Source organism: Bos grunniens, chromosome 18 (assembly GCF_055505025.1).
Source record: "Bos grunniens cultivar Pamir isolate PY7600 chromosome 18, Bosgru_T2T1.0, whole genome shotgun sequence".
NCBI lineage: Eukaryota > Metazoa > Chordata > Mammalia > Artiodactyla > Bovidae > Bos > Bos grunniens.
In genome coordinates this window covers 45,930,837-45,946,339 of record NC_141182.1, presented here as the reverse complement: position 1 = coordinate 45,946,339, position 15,503 = coordinate 45,930,837, and the positions used below count along the sequence as shown (strand labels likewise).

At 51.5% G+C, this 15,503-nt stretch overlaps 1 protein-coding gene across 3 annotated transcripts; it reads right to left on the bottom strand.

The window, feature by feature from the left end:
• Positions 1 to 49: 49 nt before the first annotated feature.
• Positions 50 to 6,413, bottom strand: FXYD3 (FXYD domain containing ion transport regulator 3). 3 transcript variants are annotated; one of them, XM_086352249.1, is made up of 8 exons: positions 6,140 to 6,413; positions 3,053 to 3,245; positions 1,651 to 1,683; positions 1,520 to 1,543; positions 884 to 958; positions 761 to 797; positions 403 to 440; positions 50 to 253 (listed from the first exon to the last, which is right to left on the bottom strand). In XM_086352249.1, exons 2-8 carry the CDS (start codon positions 3,090 to 3,092, stop codon positions 234 to 236), a joined length of 267 nt encoding a protein of 88 aa, XP_086208375.1. In that variant the 5' UTR covers positions 3,093 to 3,245; positions 6,140 to 6,413; the 3' UTR covers positions 50 to 233. The 3 variants fall into 3 exon arrangements, with proteins under 3 accessions (XP_086208375.1, XP_086208376.1, XP_086208377.1); XM_086352250.1 differs by having other exon boundaries at positions 3,053 to 3,115; positions 6,140 to 6,289; XM_086352251.1 differs by lacking the exon at positions 6,140 to 6,413 and adding an exon at positions 3,327 to 3,354 and having other exon boundaries at positions 3,053 to 3,115.
• Positions 6,414 to 15,503: the final 9,090 nt, after the last annotated feature.

Genomic DNA, 15,503 nt, shown 5'->3' with positions numbered 1-15,503 from the left:
CCCACCACAAACCCCAATGCAAATATAGGGAGGCTCAAGGCTGCTTGGGTATGAGACAAAAATCATTTTAGAGTAAAAATTGAACAGAGACCCCTCCAGGGAGAGGTGAGATGGAGCCCTGGCCAGGCGGTCTGAGGAGGGAGTGGAGAATTCCATCCTGGAGTTCAGGCTCCCTTGCAGAGCCAGGACTTGGGGAAAGAGTAGTCCTTGGAGCTCTTTCTGCTGATCCATTCTCAACAGTTTTGGGCGGAGCCTGGGAGAGGTGACAGGGTCAGCTTGTGAGAGTGGATCAAGTTATTTCCCCCCAGGGTGCCTCCATACACACACACACACACACACACACACACCCCATCTCCCCCCACCCTACCATGTTCTCTCAGCCCTACTCTGTCCCTGTCTTACCTGGGGTGATGAGAGGTGGGGCATCTCCTAAACGGTGGCTAGGGAAAGAAAAGTGGTGAGATCTCTGATCCCTCCTGTTTCTCCTCTCCTTCATGGCTAGAGGAGTCTCAGCTTGCCCTGACATAGCTCCTTAGCTATTTTTTCACAGGGTTATACCATCCCGGGGACCAAAAGCATTTCAGGATTTGAGGCCCTCTGAAGATTCATAGCTCTGAAGAATGAACCTGGAAAAATCTTAGGAGCAGGAATTTTCCAGGGCAGGGCCCAGAGGCCTGGCTTTTTCCTATGAGATTTAGCTCTTTGCTCTGGAAAAGCATCTCCAGCATGAGGCAGGCACGCTCCTGGGAACCCGTCTTACCTGGGCTTCTGTCGGAACTTGCATTTGCATTTCCCACCTGTTAGGGGGAGAGGAGGATGTCAGGGAAGGACACCCCTAGCCCTGCCCTGCCCTGCCAGCCACCCCCCCAGCCCCTGCACTCACTCATGAGGACAATGATGCCCATGGCACACAGAATCCCTGCGAAGATGAGCCCGCCGACCCGGAGGCTGTACCAGTCTAGGAGAAACCCAGAGGGTCTGCATGGGCATGGCATGCCAGCTCATGCCCTCCCCATCCGAGCCCCCAGCTACTTGACAATGTCTCTTGGGCACCTCTGATGTGGGTTATAGCAGTGGAGAGAACAGACGGCTCCCCCATCCCCCTGTGCTAACTTTCCAGTTTGCACACAGCAAGCAACAGAGATTTAATGTGGTATTAGGTAGAGAGAAGGTCTGAAGACAAATAAGCAGGTCCAGGAGACAGAAAGTCAGAGGAGAGCTCTTTGAGGGAGAGTGGCCAGGGAAGACTCCTCCGAAAGGGCACATTTGAATAGAGACCTGAGAAGCAGAGGGAGGGCTGTGTGGAAGAAAATGTGGGCAGTCCCAAGGACCAGACTGGCACATCTTATTCCCTTAATCCATTGTTTTTACTGTTCAACTGGGGCACGAACAGTATACCATTAGTCTCACCCCCGAGGTCACCCCCATCAGACCCTCACCCAACCTGTGTGGGACCCTTGGCACAAAATAGGTATGAGGGGTGGGTGGGGGATGCAAAGGGAGGGGCAGAGGCTCTCACCATAGTAGAAAGGACTGTTTTTATCTGCAAGGAAAAAAAATAAAGAACATGAATCCAGGACAAGAGCTGGGATGCAGGGCTCATCAGGGAGACTTTAGAGGTGGACTGGTGGAGGAGTCAGTCTGGCTCACCTTCTGGGTCATTGGCATCCAAGGCAGGCAGGCCTGGTGGGGAGAAGCAGGGAAGGAGAGAGATGGAAGTGCTGGCCTCGGCAAAGCTGGGAGCAAGGCCATGGAACCCTTGGCCTCAGCAAAGGGTCCCCTGATGGACAGTTCCCCTCCTCTTGAGGGCACAGGGTTTCAACCCCAAACTAGTTATTTCTGCACATTCCACCTTGAAAGTGAGGGTTTCCTCCACTCAGCCCCACCCCGAAGTAGGTTTCCATTTGGGTGGCTTTTGATCACCTAGTCAGCCTTTGGCCTGATGTTGCAGACATCTGACTGACCCACACCCCCTGTAGAAACGAGCGAGAGTCTTATGGGGATGGCAGATGGCTTCCACTCCCAGGTGTTCTCAGCCGTCATCTCCTGGGTCTGCCACATCCACATCCCAACCCCCATTTCCCTGAAAGTGATTTACTAATTATGAACTTAATCTATTGTTCAGTTGCTACCTCATGTCCAACTCTTTGCAGTCCCATGGACTGCAGCACGCCAGACTTCCCTGTCCTTCACCATCTCCCTGAATTTGCTCAAACTCATGTCCATCGAGTCAGTGATGCCATCCCACCATCTCATCCTCTGTCACCCTCTTCTCCTCTTGCCCTCAATCTTTTCCAGCCTCAGGATTTTTCTTTGCATCAGGTGGCCGAGAGTACTGGAGCTTAATAAACTCAGTACACCTTAAACTTAATAAAATTAATACACTTTATTTAAAAAAGAACTTACATCACTATCCTGAATGGAATACCAGTCTTGCTTGATATAATGGATAAAAACAAAGACAATGAAAGCAAAAGACTAGGACTGAATTCTGGCTAGAAGCAGTCGACTGTTTAGCTTTGGGCCTAAGCTCTATTCACCCTTTGTTAAAGGGATATTCACATTTTTTAAATTATATTTAAAGCATAGACACATGGTGCTTATTCTGTCCCAGACACTACCCTTAGTGCTCTGCAAATTGTAACTCGTTTAATCCTCATAGTGACTCTCTGAGTAGGTGCTGCTATTGTCCAGATGGGGAAACTGAGGCCCAGGGGGGTTTTGGTAATTGCCACATAACCACAAAGCTCTTCCCACTCGTAATAAAGTGTTTAAGAGTGTTAAAGATACGGTAGCCCAGGGCCGAGCCTTCTCCAAGATGTCATCAAGGAGACATCAAGACGATGATGAGCTGTGTGAGCCTTGGCTGTAAGAGGTCCTCCTTTATGTGTCCCTTGAAATCACCAGTGTGACACTCCCTACCCTCTAGGAGATACTGTCCTGAAGCTCCCCACCCCATGGGGGAGGCAGATAGCATGAGAGTAACATGCACACATGGTCACCACCCAGCTGAGGGGATGTGGGGAGAGGCAGTCCAGGAGTGGACACTCACCTGCCAGGAGGACGAGCAGGCTCAGGGCCACCTCTTGCATGTCGGTCGCTGGCCTGGTGGGGTCTGGGGGGAGTGACCAGCTTCAGCAGGGCCCCCCGGAGGCCTCCGGTTCCCAATCTCCTGCTACTCTGCTCCCCACCCAGGGTACACAGCTCACCCCAGGGCAGAAAGCCTGGCCTTGAAACTCACTGGGCTGAGAGATAAGGAGTGGGAAAGTGCAGTAGGGGCTGGGTGAGAACTCAGACCGGAAGAGGGTGGAGCAATAATAACTCACTGGATGTGGACTGGAGGCTTTAAGCGAATCACCCTGGAAACCAAATGAGGAAGGTGCTGCCCACTGTTATCCCCATCTTACAGATGGGGACATTGAGGTTCCAGAGGTGAAAGTGGGTATTCGAGGTCACCTTGCCAGAAGGCAGGATTTAAACCAGACCTGGCTGACTCTCTCAGGGCCTTGGGGTGTTGTGGGAAATAGAGCGTTGGGAGCCAGGTGGCAGGAGGCCTGGTCCCCAGGAGTGTCTCCCATAGACAGTTCGGAGCCTGCCCGCCCTGCCCAGACTTTGCCGGGCCAGGGCTGGAGCCTGGGCTGGGGCCTGGGCTGCTCAGGGCAGGATGTGGGGTGGAGAGAACTCAGGGAGGGGCGGGGCGCAGGCCTGGAAAAGAATTGCCTGGCTGCAGCCCCAGCCTTATCTTCTGTCCCACACTGCCAGCACCCCACCATCCTGCTTCTGCCCCACCCCCGCCCATCCCACCCTGGTCCTCGGGTCCTGTCTCTACCCCAGTCCCAGCCCCAACCCCTGTCCCTGCCTCTGCTCCCACCAAGCTCTTGGGGCAGCAAACACTTCCTCTTTCCCCAGGTAGGTCTGCCCAGCACGAAGAACACTCCACTGTTCCCTTCCTCGTCACCTTCAGTCCCCCGTGCGTCCCCCTGTCCCCTCCCCTACCCCTGCCCCACTGCCAAAGCACAGCATAGATTGTCCCAATCTTGATAGCAAGAGCTAACACTTAGATCCACCCGCTGCTGGGCTCCGCCAAATGACCTTGCTGGCTTTTTACTCATGGAACCTCCCAAGAACCCTGGAGACCCTATTTCACAGATGGCAAAGCATACCCCCCACCTCTCCTGAGCCTGGCAGGAAGCCCATTGCATCCCCGGCTCTGCTCCTGTGCACACCTGGAGACAGCGCCCTGTTTATCTCTCTCTCTGCGTGTTTGGTCGTGTCTGACTCTCTGCTACTCCATGGACTGTAGCTCGCCAGGCTCCTAAGTCCATGGAATTTTCCAGGCAACCATACTGGAGTGAGTTGCCATTTCCTTCTCCAGGTTATCTTCGCAACCCAAGGATTGAAACTGTATCTCTTGCTTGGCAGGCAGATTCTTTACCGATAAGCCACCTGGGAAGCCCCCTCACCCACTACTTCCTCTAGCCTCCATAGAACCCCTACCCTGAGTTTCTTTTTCTGTTTCCAGAATGTTCTACAGATGCCTTTATCTCTCTGTGCCCACCCCAGATCCTGGGAACCTGCTTAGCGCCCTTGTGTCTGTGCCCAGTCTCTCAGTCGTCTCTGACTCTGCAACCTCATGACCGTAGCCCACCAGGCTCCTCTGTCCATGGGATTTCCCAGGCAAGAACACCGGAGAGAGCTGCCATTTCCTCCTCCAGGGGATCTCCCCTGCCCAGGGATTGAATCCATGTGACCTGCTTTGGCAGGCGGGTTCTTTACCACTGAGCCACCTGGGAAGCCCTCTTAGCTTCCTCGTTCATCCTGTATACCAGACCCACAATGTCAGTCTGTAAACCCATTTCTTGCAAGGAAAGGGCCTGTTGCTTTGGGAAACATTATTAAGGGGTTTAGGACCCACCCCTCACCCACCCCCCCCTGCCAAATAGGGGGCAGGGGCAGAGCTGGAGTGGGTGTGTGGGCAGGATGGCTTAGGGGGTCCCAGCTCAGGTCTGTGGAAGGACACTTGTCTAAAGTGAACACACTAGGCTTTGTCCCCCCATGGTAACACTAATGCTGGTGATAAGAGCTGGTCTGATTGAGTGTTTACCCCACGCTGGGCACACTTTTCAGCTCTTTGCACTTATTCATGCATATAATCTTCGCAGCTTGATGAAATTGGCACTATGATTAGCCCACGTTGCTGTCACAACCTAGAACCCCTGTGAATTGAATTTAATGCTCTATACTGTCTTGCAGGACTCACAGTCTCGGGGCTTAAGCTTCTTTCCATGGGAGCCTCCAAACCCTCCTAGCTGGTGGGGGTCTCCATAGACCCCATCTCCAGGGATCTCCCAGCATGCCCAGCACAGGGAGCAACGATGGGTGGTCTCAGCCACACCCTAGCCCCTGCATGTTGCCACCTGACTGTCCCACACTGCTGGCCGCTGGGAGCTGGCATTTGGGCATGTGCCCTCCCTTGCCCTGTTTAGGCTGTTGTGGAAAGAGGTCTCTCCGGCTGTTCCAGAACTGACTGCGGTCGGGGTGAAGACTTGGAGAGGAAGGCAGCCTGCAGTGGAGGCTGAACTCACCCCTCTCTGCTCTCTCCCAACCCGAGATCCCAATGGTGGTGGGAGGACCGTTTCCGCCATCCACCCCCTACTGTCTGTCTCTCTATTTCACCATGATGGTGGCCAGGCCCTTCAGGCATGAGCAAAATGACTCCCTCATGTCCCTGAAATCTCCTTCCCCGCTCTGTTTTAGAGCTTCCCCAGGAAGCCTCTAGCCCCTTTGCCTAGAGGACTTCAGGACCCGCATATTCCCAACATGAGGACACCCTGAGTCCATCGTCATCCACCCATCTCCTCTGATCCCCCAATCCAGTCTGGGGTCTATGCAGACACCCCGATCTACCCAGACCCACCAGTCTTCCGGACACCCTGTCCCATCTATGGGCCTTACCCTCACCCCAGCTGGCTCACTCAGCCCCCTGTACAGAGATTGATGGGGAGGAAAGGTGTTCTCTAACCTGTTCCCCCAGAGAAGGACCTTGATGTGGGAAGGTCCTAGGCATCTTTAACAGAAAGCAGTAGAGAGAGGGGCAGAGCCAAGAAGGAGTTGGAGGGAGAGGGCCCCAGCCCCTCACCTGCGTGCTTCCCAGGCTGCGAGGAGGATCGGGTTCCGGGAGAGTGGGCCGCTTAGCCTGAGTCCTGCCTTTATCCACAGCTACCACGCCCTAAGCAAACCTGGGCAGGTAGAGAACTAGTTTGACTCCCTAAAGCTCAGGGGTTCTCTCACCTCATGCTGCTCTTAAAGAGACAGTTCCCACTCATCCCCCACCACCACTTCCAGTGGCAGGGAGCTCCCCTGGGGTCTCCAAGATTATAGCAACCTTAGGCAGGGCAGAAGGAGAACAGGATGAGGGCTGGAACTCGGCCTCTCACATGCAGGGAGGGTGCGTTCTCCAATCTCCTGCCCCTCAGGAAAGGACAGGGAAGGGGGAGATATTCCAGTCTTTAATAGCAGAGCTGCTGCCTGGCGGGGTGATGGGAGAAGGCCATGCTTTGGTTGTAATAATGTAATCTTTCTTACTTAGACTGGGCGTTGTGGGAGATCTGAGGTCCTCCTCCAGGCTACTTGCTGCTGTTGACACAGTTGGAGGGTCAGCAAAATGGGCCAATAGGCCCAAGGTCATGAGGTGGGGGTGGGGTGCCCAAGGGGTAAGGGTGGGGGTGGGGTGGGGGTAAGGTCATGAGGTGGGGGTGGGGTGCCCAAGGGGTAAGGGTGGGGGTGGGGTGGGGCTTGTTGGGCCTTAGACCATGACCTCTCCCCATCCTGCCCATCACAGCCTAGGGAGCTGGACACTAGGTTCCCAGCTCAAGGCGGACCTTCCCAGCCGCGGCTCTTCCCTAGGGTGCTGGGAGCCACATGTCTCTGCAGTGGGCGTTGGGGTGGGGGCTGCCTGTTACCCTGGATAAGACCATTGCACTGTGCTGGCCTCCCTTCCCCGCCCTCCCCCCCCCACCCCACCCTCCTCATGGCATTCCTTCCGGCTGGGGTCTGTGCAGGCCCCCACTTGGTTCCCGTTGGGGTGCCCCCTCCCCCCAATTCCTCCTTTTTAGACAGAGGGACTTTTGTCTGGGGGCTGGATGGAGAACAAGGCGCCTTTGAGTGGCTGGCGGAGGATTGGGGTCACGGGGAGGGGCAGGGCCAGGAAAGGGGTGGCTCTGCACTGGCCACCAGCTGGACTCCAGGCGACCCCCAACACCATTGCGGGGGTGGGAAGAAGGCCGCCGGAGCCAGGCCAGAGAAAGGATGCCATGGCGAGTATTGGAGGGCAGGACAGGGACAGGAGGTTTCGAGGTCAAGGCTCTGCTGGAGGCTGTCTGCTGGGGGCAGGGAGAAAGGACCACTTCTCAGCAGGGAAGGACGAGATTGGGGCAAGGAATACCTGCCTAGATATATATGTTCTTATGTGGGTCCCTCGGGCAAATTCTCAATCCCAGGCCCTAGACTAAGACAGGGTCTCCCCCCAATTCCCATCAAGGAGAGGCCAGTCTCAACAGAGTGGGGCTCAGTCAGGATGTGGCTCAGTCAAAGCAGGAGGTTCAGAGGGAGTTAGAAACAGAGAAAGGGAGGCCTGATTTGGGGAGGATCCCAGCCCAGCTAAGGCGGTCTTTGTGTCTGGGCAGACAGCATCTCTTTCCCAGACATTTCAAGATAGCCATGTCCCTTTTAAGACCCCTTTGGTGGTCTTGGGAATGAAGTGGTGTCTCCCTCTGCTGGTAAGTCAGGGAACTGCATGCATCCAAACTTGAATGGGGACCCGTGCAGGGTGGCTAGGAAGGATGCGCCATCCTTCACCTGTGCCAGAGTCTGCATGCTCAGTTGCCAAAAGGGCCAGACAAGAATCATGAACAAGTAAAGCAAGACAAGTGTGAGACTACAAGTCACGATGGCAACTTGGCGAACAGAACTGAAGTATCTCCTAGACATCTTGTTATGGGGGAAAAACAGCAAGGTGTTGAGGAGTATGCTACCATTTGTAAGGGGGAGAAAGAATGTATATCCATGTACTTATGAATGAATGAAGTATCTTTGGAGATTGGCACCCATGATTGCTTCTAAAAAGGAGGACCCAGAAGCTGGGGGATGCCTGGGAAGGGAGACTCACTTATCCTCATACACCCTCTTGTACCTTCTGAATTTTATATCCTGCAAATGTACTACTTTGAGGAAAAAAAAGTTTAGTTAAAAGAATTTCAGGATAACCTGTATATAATTCTAGCCAATTGCTTCTATGCTTTCAAAAGATGTCAGCAACCTGGATCTTTATGCAGCACGCTCTATATTAAAAGTTAGCTCCCATTAAAAAAAATATGCAGGTTAGACAAAATATATTTAAGGGCTGGTTGCAGCCTGAGGAGACCACCAGTTAGAGTCTTCTGCCAGCTTTGTTCCCTGAAGCTTTAATCACGTGATCTTGCATTTGGATAGACAGATGTTTATAAGGCTATACCCAAAGTAGGCTGGACTAGAATGTGCCCCATCCAAGTGGGTGTTGGGCTGGGGCTGGGGCTTAGGGTGGGGAGAGGCAGGACTTGAGACCCCTGTGTGGTTGGAACAAATGTGAACACTGAGAACCTGGGGAAAGTCTGCAGGGAGTGGAGTGCATGTAAGTGCTTGCATCCTTTGGGGTTTGAATTTTTTGGGGATTAGTCTTCCAGGTTGATTTGACTTCAGTCATATTTACAGTGTGTCTGCTTATTTATATATGTGTATGCATTAAGCATGTACGATTATATACAAATACGTTTATGTGTGTGTGTGTGTGCTGTTTGCGACCCTATGGGCTGTAGCCCAGCAGGCTTCCCTGTCTATGGGATTTCCCAGACAAGAATACTTGAGTGGGTTGCCATTCCCTTCTCCAGTGCATCTTCCCAACTCAGGGATTGAGCCTGAGTCTACTGCATTGGCAGGCGGACTTTTTCACCGCGGAGTCACGGGGGAAGCCTGGGATCAGAGATACCCATGAACAGATGAATGTCACCTCCTGGGGCTTATGTGGAGCTGCTCCCTGTGACATGAGAATTCAGCACCTGTGGGAGAAAAGTGGGAACTGTCAGGTCCTGTCCTGCCACTTTGGGGGTGTGGCTGTGGGCATGTTGCTGTCTACCTGGCCTCCAGGAGTCACGTGAGGTGCCAGACAGGGTGACTCATGGGCTTCCTGGTGGCTCAGTGGTAAAGAATCTGCCTGAGATGCAGGAGACATAAGAGAGATGGATTCGATCCCTGGGTCGGGAAGATCTCCTGGAGAAGAGCATGGCAACCCACTCCAGTATTCTTACCTGGAGAATCCCCATGGACAGAGGAGCCTGGCGGGCTACATTCCACGGGGTTGCAAAGAATCAGATATGACTGAACAACTGAGCACACACACACATATTGTTACCTGGAGGTTTGTGCTCTTGTGTGTGTGTGTGTGTGTGTGAGAGAGAGAGAGTTTCTCTGAGTTTCTCGGATGTCATCTCACACCAAAAGAAGCCGGAAACACTGATTTTTAGGATGAAACCTCTTGATTTTTAAATGTTGGTAACTGACTTTTAATTTCCCTAACACTTTGTGGAGTAAGTAAAATGTGTCCAAGGTTGGATCAGGCCCTACGGTCACTAGAGTGAGTCCCCATCTTAGGGACTAGGCAAGCTGGGGAAGGGTCAGGGACCACCACCTGCCACCCCGTCTCCCTCCCCAAGCATGTTTCTGCCTCAGGGCCTTTGCAACAACTGCTCCCTCTGCCTGGGATTCTTCTCCTGCCTGTCACCAGGTAAGAGCTCCTTCTGATACCTTCTTCAAATCCTGGCTGAAGACGTGGACTTCCCTGACCCTCTCGCCACCTTTCTTTAAGATTTTTTTTTAATGTGGACTATTTTTAAAGTCTTTGTTGAATTTGTTACAATATTGCTTCTGTTTTACCTTTTCAGTTTTCTGGCCTCCAGGCATGTGGGATCTTAGCTTCCTGACTAGGGATTGAACTTGCACCCCCTGCATTGGAAGATGAAGTTCCAACCACTGGAACACCAGGAAAGTCTCCACCTTTGCCCTTTCTATTCCCTTCATTATTTATTTATTCATTTATTTATTTTTGGCTGTGTTGGGTCTTCATTGCTTTGTGCAGGCTTTGTATAGTCGTGGCAAACGAGGACTACTCTTCGTTGTGGTGTGTGAGCTTTTCATTGTAGTGGCTTCTCTAGTTGTAGAGCACAATCTCCAGGCCCTTGGGCTTCAGTAGTTCAGCTCATGGGCTCTAGAGCACAGGCTCAGTAGTTGGGACTCACAGGCTTAGTTGTTGCATGGCATGCGGAATCTTCCTGGGACCAGGGATCAAACCCATGTCCCCTGTACTGGCAAGCAGACTCTATCCACTGTGCTACCAGGGAAGTCTTTCTATTCCCTCTTGACTTATCTATCTTCAAAGCATATTCTAGAAAACTTCTCTTTGCTTTTTTGATTATCTGCCTCCCCTGCTGGCACATCAGCTCCTGCCCCCAAATTTTCATCTGAATTATACATAGAGCATATAGTGGTGCTCATGAAGTATTTCTTAAATAATAAGAGAAAGGAACTCTTATGACTCCCCTCACCATCACAGAGGTATTTCTGGTGTGAGGCGGGGGTGGTGAGGGCAGAACTGCTTAATGGAGGCAGGTAAGCAGATGGACCACATTTGCTGATGGGCCTGGATCAGTTTCCTCATCTCTGGGGGTGAGGGTGTGGGCTGATGGCTAGAGGTCCTGAGTGTGAGTAGGAGTTATCGTGTGAGAGGAGGACTAGGTGTTCAAGGGGGGCACGCCACAGCCTCCTCCCAGCCTGTCTCAGTCGCTGAAACAAGGATCTCAAATTGGTGACCCCTGGGCCAACCCAACTATTGCAGTGTTTGCTTTAGTTCCAAAAGTATTGCAACTATTTATAGCTGCCAACATTTAAACAGGATATTTCAACGTAAAGCTATGTGTTAGGCTTCTCATGGAAGATCTGGCTTAACTGAACCACATCCCTCCTTTGCACTCTGTTGTTGGAGGGACAGGTCTGTCTTCTCGGGGTGACCCTGGCCCCATCTTCCCCTGATAGGAGGTTCCATGGGAGGAAGAGAGGCAGTGGGTGACCCACAGTTGCTCCAGCCCCAGGCCTGCTCCTATCACCTTCCATCTGAGACCCGCCCTCTGCCTACGTGACCACTATTATAGCACTGACCCTGGACACACACATCCAGGTGGTGGATCCCTGGGGAATGTAATGGGAGCGGTCATGCCGGAAAGATCCCCAGGGCTGTTTGCCTGCTGTCAGGGGAAAAGGCATGATTAAGAAAAAGCCTGGTCTTATTTTGTAACTTCCTCCTGAAAAGCCTTTGACAGGCAACTAATATCAGAAGAAATCGAGCTTTGTGAAATGCCTGCACGTGGAAGGGGCCAGAGAGGACTTCTGAGATGCAGAAATTATAAACATAGGCAGAGACAGGGAGAGCTAAGGGAAATGAGGCAAACTACTAACAATTAGTGAATCTCTCTGAAGGGTTTTTGGGTTCATTGTACTGGTTTATGTTAAAAATAATTCAAAAGAAAAGTTGGGGGAAGTCAGCAAAAAAACTTTTTAAAATAAACATTTACACAAAATAATAAAACACAAGCTCAAAAACAACAGCAAAAGAATGGAGGAAAAAATAAATTCAGAATTGGGTCACCTAAGTGTCAAACAGAATTTAATTGAACTTTGGATGCCATGTATTTATGTATATTTGTTCGTTGTTTGTTTGGTTGCTAAGTCGTGTCCGACTCTTTTGCGACCCCATGGACTGTAGCCTGCCAGGCTCCTCTGTCCATGGGATTTCTCAGGCAAAAATGCTGAATTGGGTTGCCATTTCCTTCTCCAGGGGATCTTCCCAACCCAGGGACTGCTTCTCCTGCATTCGTAGGTGGGTTCTTCATCACTGAGCCACCAGGGAAGTCCATTTATATATATATAATAAAAATACGTACATTATATATATATACACACACACACATTTTTCCCCTTTTAGATAAAAGCCTGTGTTCATTTTTTGCCCTCCCCTAATAGCTGCCTTTTCCTTCTTTCGGATCATTTCCCTGACTTGTGGGTACCCTGCTCTGCCTCTCCCTAGCTGTGGGTGCCTCACCCTGCAGTGGCTGCCCAGCCCAGCCTGGTGGGACCCCTGAGGCTCTGAGGCAGATTCTAGGGCTGGTAGGCTCCTGCTTGGCTGCAGATGCAGAGAAATGAGTCTGCACTTCTAAGAGCTTGGCCGGTGCCCACGGCCCTGGGGAGGCATTGACCAGGCAGCCCGCTGGCAACCAGGGGCCCTGACATCTCAGCCTTCCCATCCCCCTTCCCCCTGCACCTTGGCATTCAAGAAGGCAGTGCGGAGAGCCAAGGGCACGCCCTGTACATCCCTGAGTCATCACCTACTATTGCTAACCGTCTCTCTATTGTCAGCTAACAACGCTGCGGTGTGTGTGGTTGCAGGACTCACCACCTGCTGGGCAAGCCTTGTTCTACTGGTGGAGAAAACTGGTGCAGAGGGGTTCAGTCACCTCCCGAGTCATTTAAGGGTCAAAGTTGGGATTCCAAGGCAGGTTGGCTCCACACCCTGTGCGTGTGGGGCAGGGGAATGGTGACAAAAGGGCCACGGGCCCCACGTAACTTTGAGGGTCCCAAGAACAGACAGCAGGTTAGAAGAGGGAATTAGACACCAGACAATATTGCCAGAACCAAACCCCACTCCCCACCCTGGCCCCGCCTCCATCCTCTCCCTCCTGGACCATCACACAGCCTCCTCCCTGGTCTCCCTGCTCCCTCCCAACCCCTACAGCCTGCTCCCCACACTCAGAGAAGGGCACCTGTGAACCCCTGAGTCAGATCAGGGACCCCTGGCTCAGAGCCCTCCTCTGGCTGCATATCTGTCCTGGCAAAAGCCAGATCCTTGCCAGGACCCACAACTTATAAGTCACTCCCCTACCTGGCTGCCCATCACCTCTCCTCCCCCTCAACCCCTTACTTACTCACTCACTCACTCCTCAGCTCCAGTCCCACTGGCTGCCTATTGCAGGAAGGGGGGCTGCTTCCAGGGCCCGAGAGTGGACTTTTGTCTAATGCTTGGAAATGAATTGTCTGAGGAGACATACGTGTTCATAAAGCAAGTGACTTTATTGGGAAGGGACGCCCGGCGGGGAGAGCAGGAGGGTAAGGGAACCCAGGAGAACTGCTCTGCCACCTGGTTTTAAGGTTTTAAGGTGATAGGATGAGTTTCCCGGTTGCCTCTGGCCAATCACTCTGACTCAGGATCCTTCCTGGTGGTGCACACATTGCTCAGCCAAGAGAATGCCAACGAGAAGGATTCTGGGAGGTGGAAGGACACATGGGGTCTTCTTTTGACCTTTCCTAAACTCTTCCAGCTGGTCATGGCTTATTAGTTCCAAGTTCCTTACCAGGACCTCCTGTTTTAAAATAACTCATGCTGAGTAGTTACTATGGTGCCCAGCCAGGGTGGGCGGTTTCAGTCTAACTCCTGCTAACAGCTCTGCTGCTCCTGCAACCCACTAGGCGCCTTTCCAGCCCCAGGACCTTTGCACTTGCCGTTCTCACTACCAAATTCACTCTTCTCACGGATATCACATGGGTCGCTCCCCTCACCTCCTTCCTTCAGAGCTTTGCTCAAATGTCACCACCTTCATGAAGCTTTCTGTGGCTACATGATTTAAAACCACTTACTTTTCCCATCTGGAAACCACTGCACCCCACCCTATTCTCTCTCTCTCTCTTTTTTTTTTACTGTAGCACTAGCATATGTCACCTCCTGCCATACTGAATAATTACACACTTATTGGTTATATTTATTCTCCCTCCCACTTCTGTAATGTTAGCTCTGGGAAGAAGGGACCTTCTTAGGCTGTTCCATTCCCTGCAAGTCCCCAGCATGGAACACAAAGTCTGGTACATAATAGGTGCTCAATAAATATGTGCTGAGTGAATGAAAGAAAATTATTTTTTTTAGGCTTGATACTTTATTTATGTATCTATTTGGCTGTATGGGGTTTTAGTTGCAGCAAGCAGAATCTTCACTGTGGCATAAGAACTCTGTAGTTGTGGGCTCAGTAGTTACCCCATATGGGTTTAGTTGCCCCGAGGCTTGTGGGATCTTAGTTCCCCAACCAAGGACTGAACCCATGTCCCCTGCATTGCAAGGCGAATCCTTAACCACTGCACCACCAGGGAAGTCCTGAAGATTAATTGAGGCTGATTTTTTTTCCCCTTTTCTTTTGTTGTTGTTGTTTTGGCCACGTGGCTTTGTGGGATCTTAGTTGCCCAACCAGGGATCAAACCCAGGCCCTCAGCCATGAAATCACTGAGTCCTAACCACTGGACCACCTGAAAATCATTCTTGAGAGCTACTACATCCTAGGCCCCATAACAGATGAATCAGGTACCTCCTTTTCCTGAAGCAGGTCACATTTAGGGGGCACACAAGCCCACAAGTGGAGAGGGAAAGAACTCAGAGCAGAGGTTCAAAGCCTAGGTTCAAATCATAGCTCCACCTCTTTCTCCTTGTGTGACCTTGGGTAAGAAATTCTTCCTCCCTGGGCCTCAGTTTCCCCATCTATACAATGGGGTTAAAAATAGAACTCACCCTGTAGGCTGCCCTTTGGATTCAATGGGGTTGTTGTGTGGGATGCTGACAGCATGACTAATTCTGAAAGCGGGTTCCTTTCCTGGAAGTGGGGGGGGGGGTTGGCTAGTGGGAGGGGCACAGCTGTGTGTTTTCCAACAGGCAACAATGGAACTCTTGTAGGCAGGGGCCCTCAGGCATGGAAAACACATCCACCCCTGTGGGTTTCAGACAAAAGTCTCAGGTCTCAAATGGGAGGCTTTCCAGGGCATTTACATTTTTTGAAGATTGTTGTATCAAGAAATACTGGTTTGGAAATATGAGCCCACTGGAGTGGGCTTCCATAGCACCTTCCTCTCTGCAATGAGCAGCTGTGAGGGTTGGAGGGACTTCTCCTACCTACAGCTCCTGAGGCTAGGACCAGATAGGCTTAAGACAATCCTTGGGCCACAATGATTGGCTCAGTGGGATCCAATTAGACTGAAGCACTGGAATTTTGTTTCATAGTTGAGGGTAGGAAAGACTTAGGTTTTGCTATGGACAGTGGAGGAAGCACATTTGAGACCTGGAAGTTGCAGTCATTTTGCCACCACCACAAAAGCCAGCCTGAAGACAAAGCTAACACTATGGAGGACCATAAGCCAAGAGAAATGCTGATAAACAGAGTCTGCACCCTGATCAAGCCATGCCTGCTCTCCCTCTGGAATTTTATACAATCTAAAATCTTGACCTGTTTGGGTTAGTTTTAATAATATTTCCTGTTAATTGTAAATAAAACCAACAAAACTGTTATACAGAAAAATTTTGTGGACCCAGAATCACTGCACTTTCACTA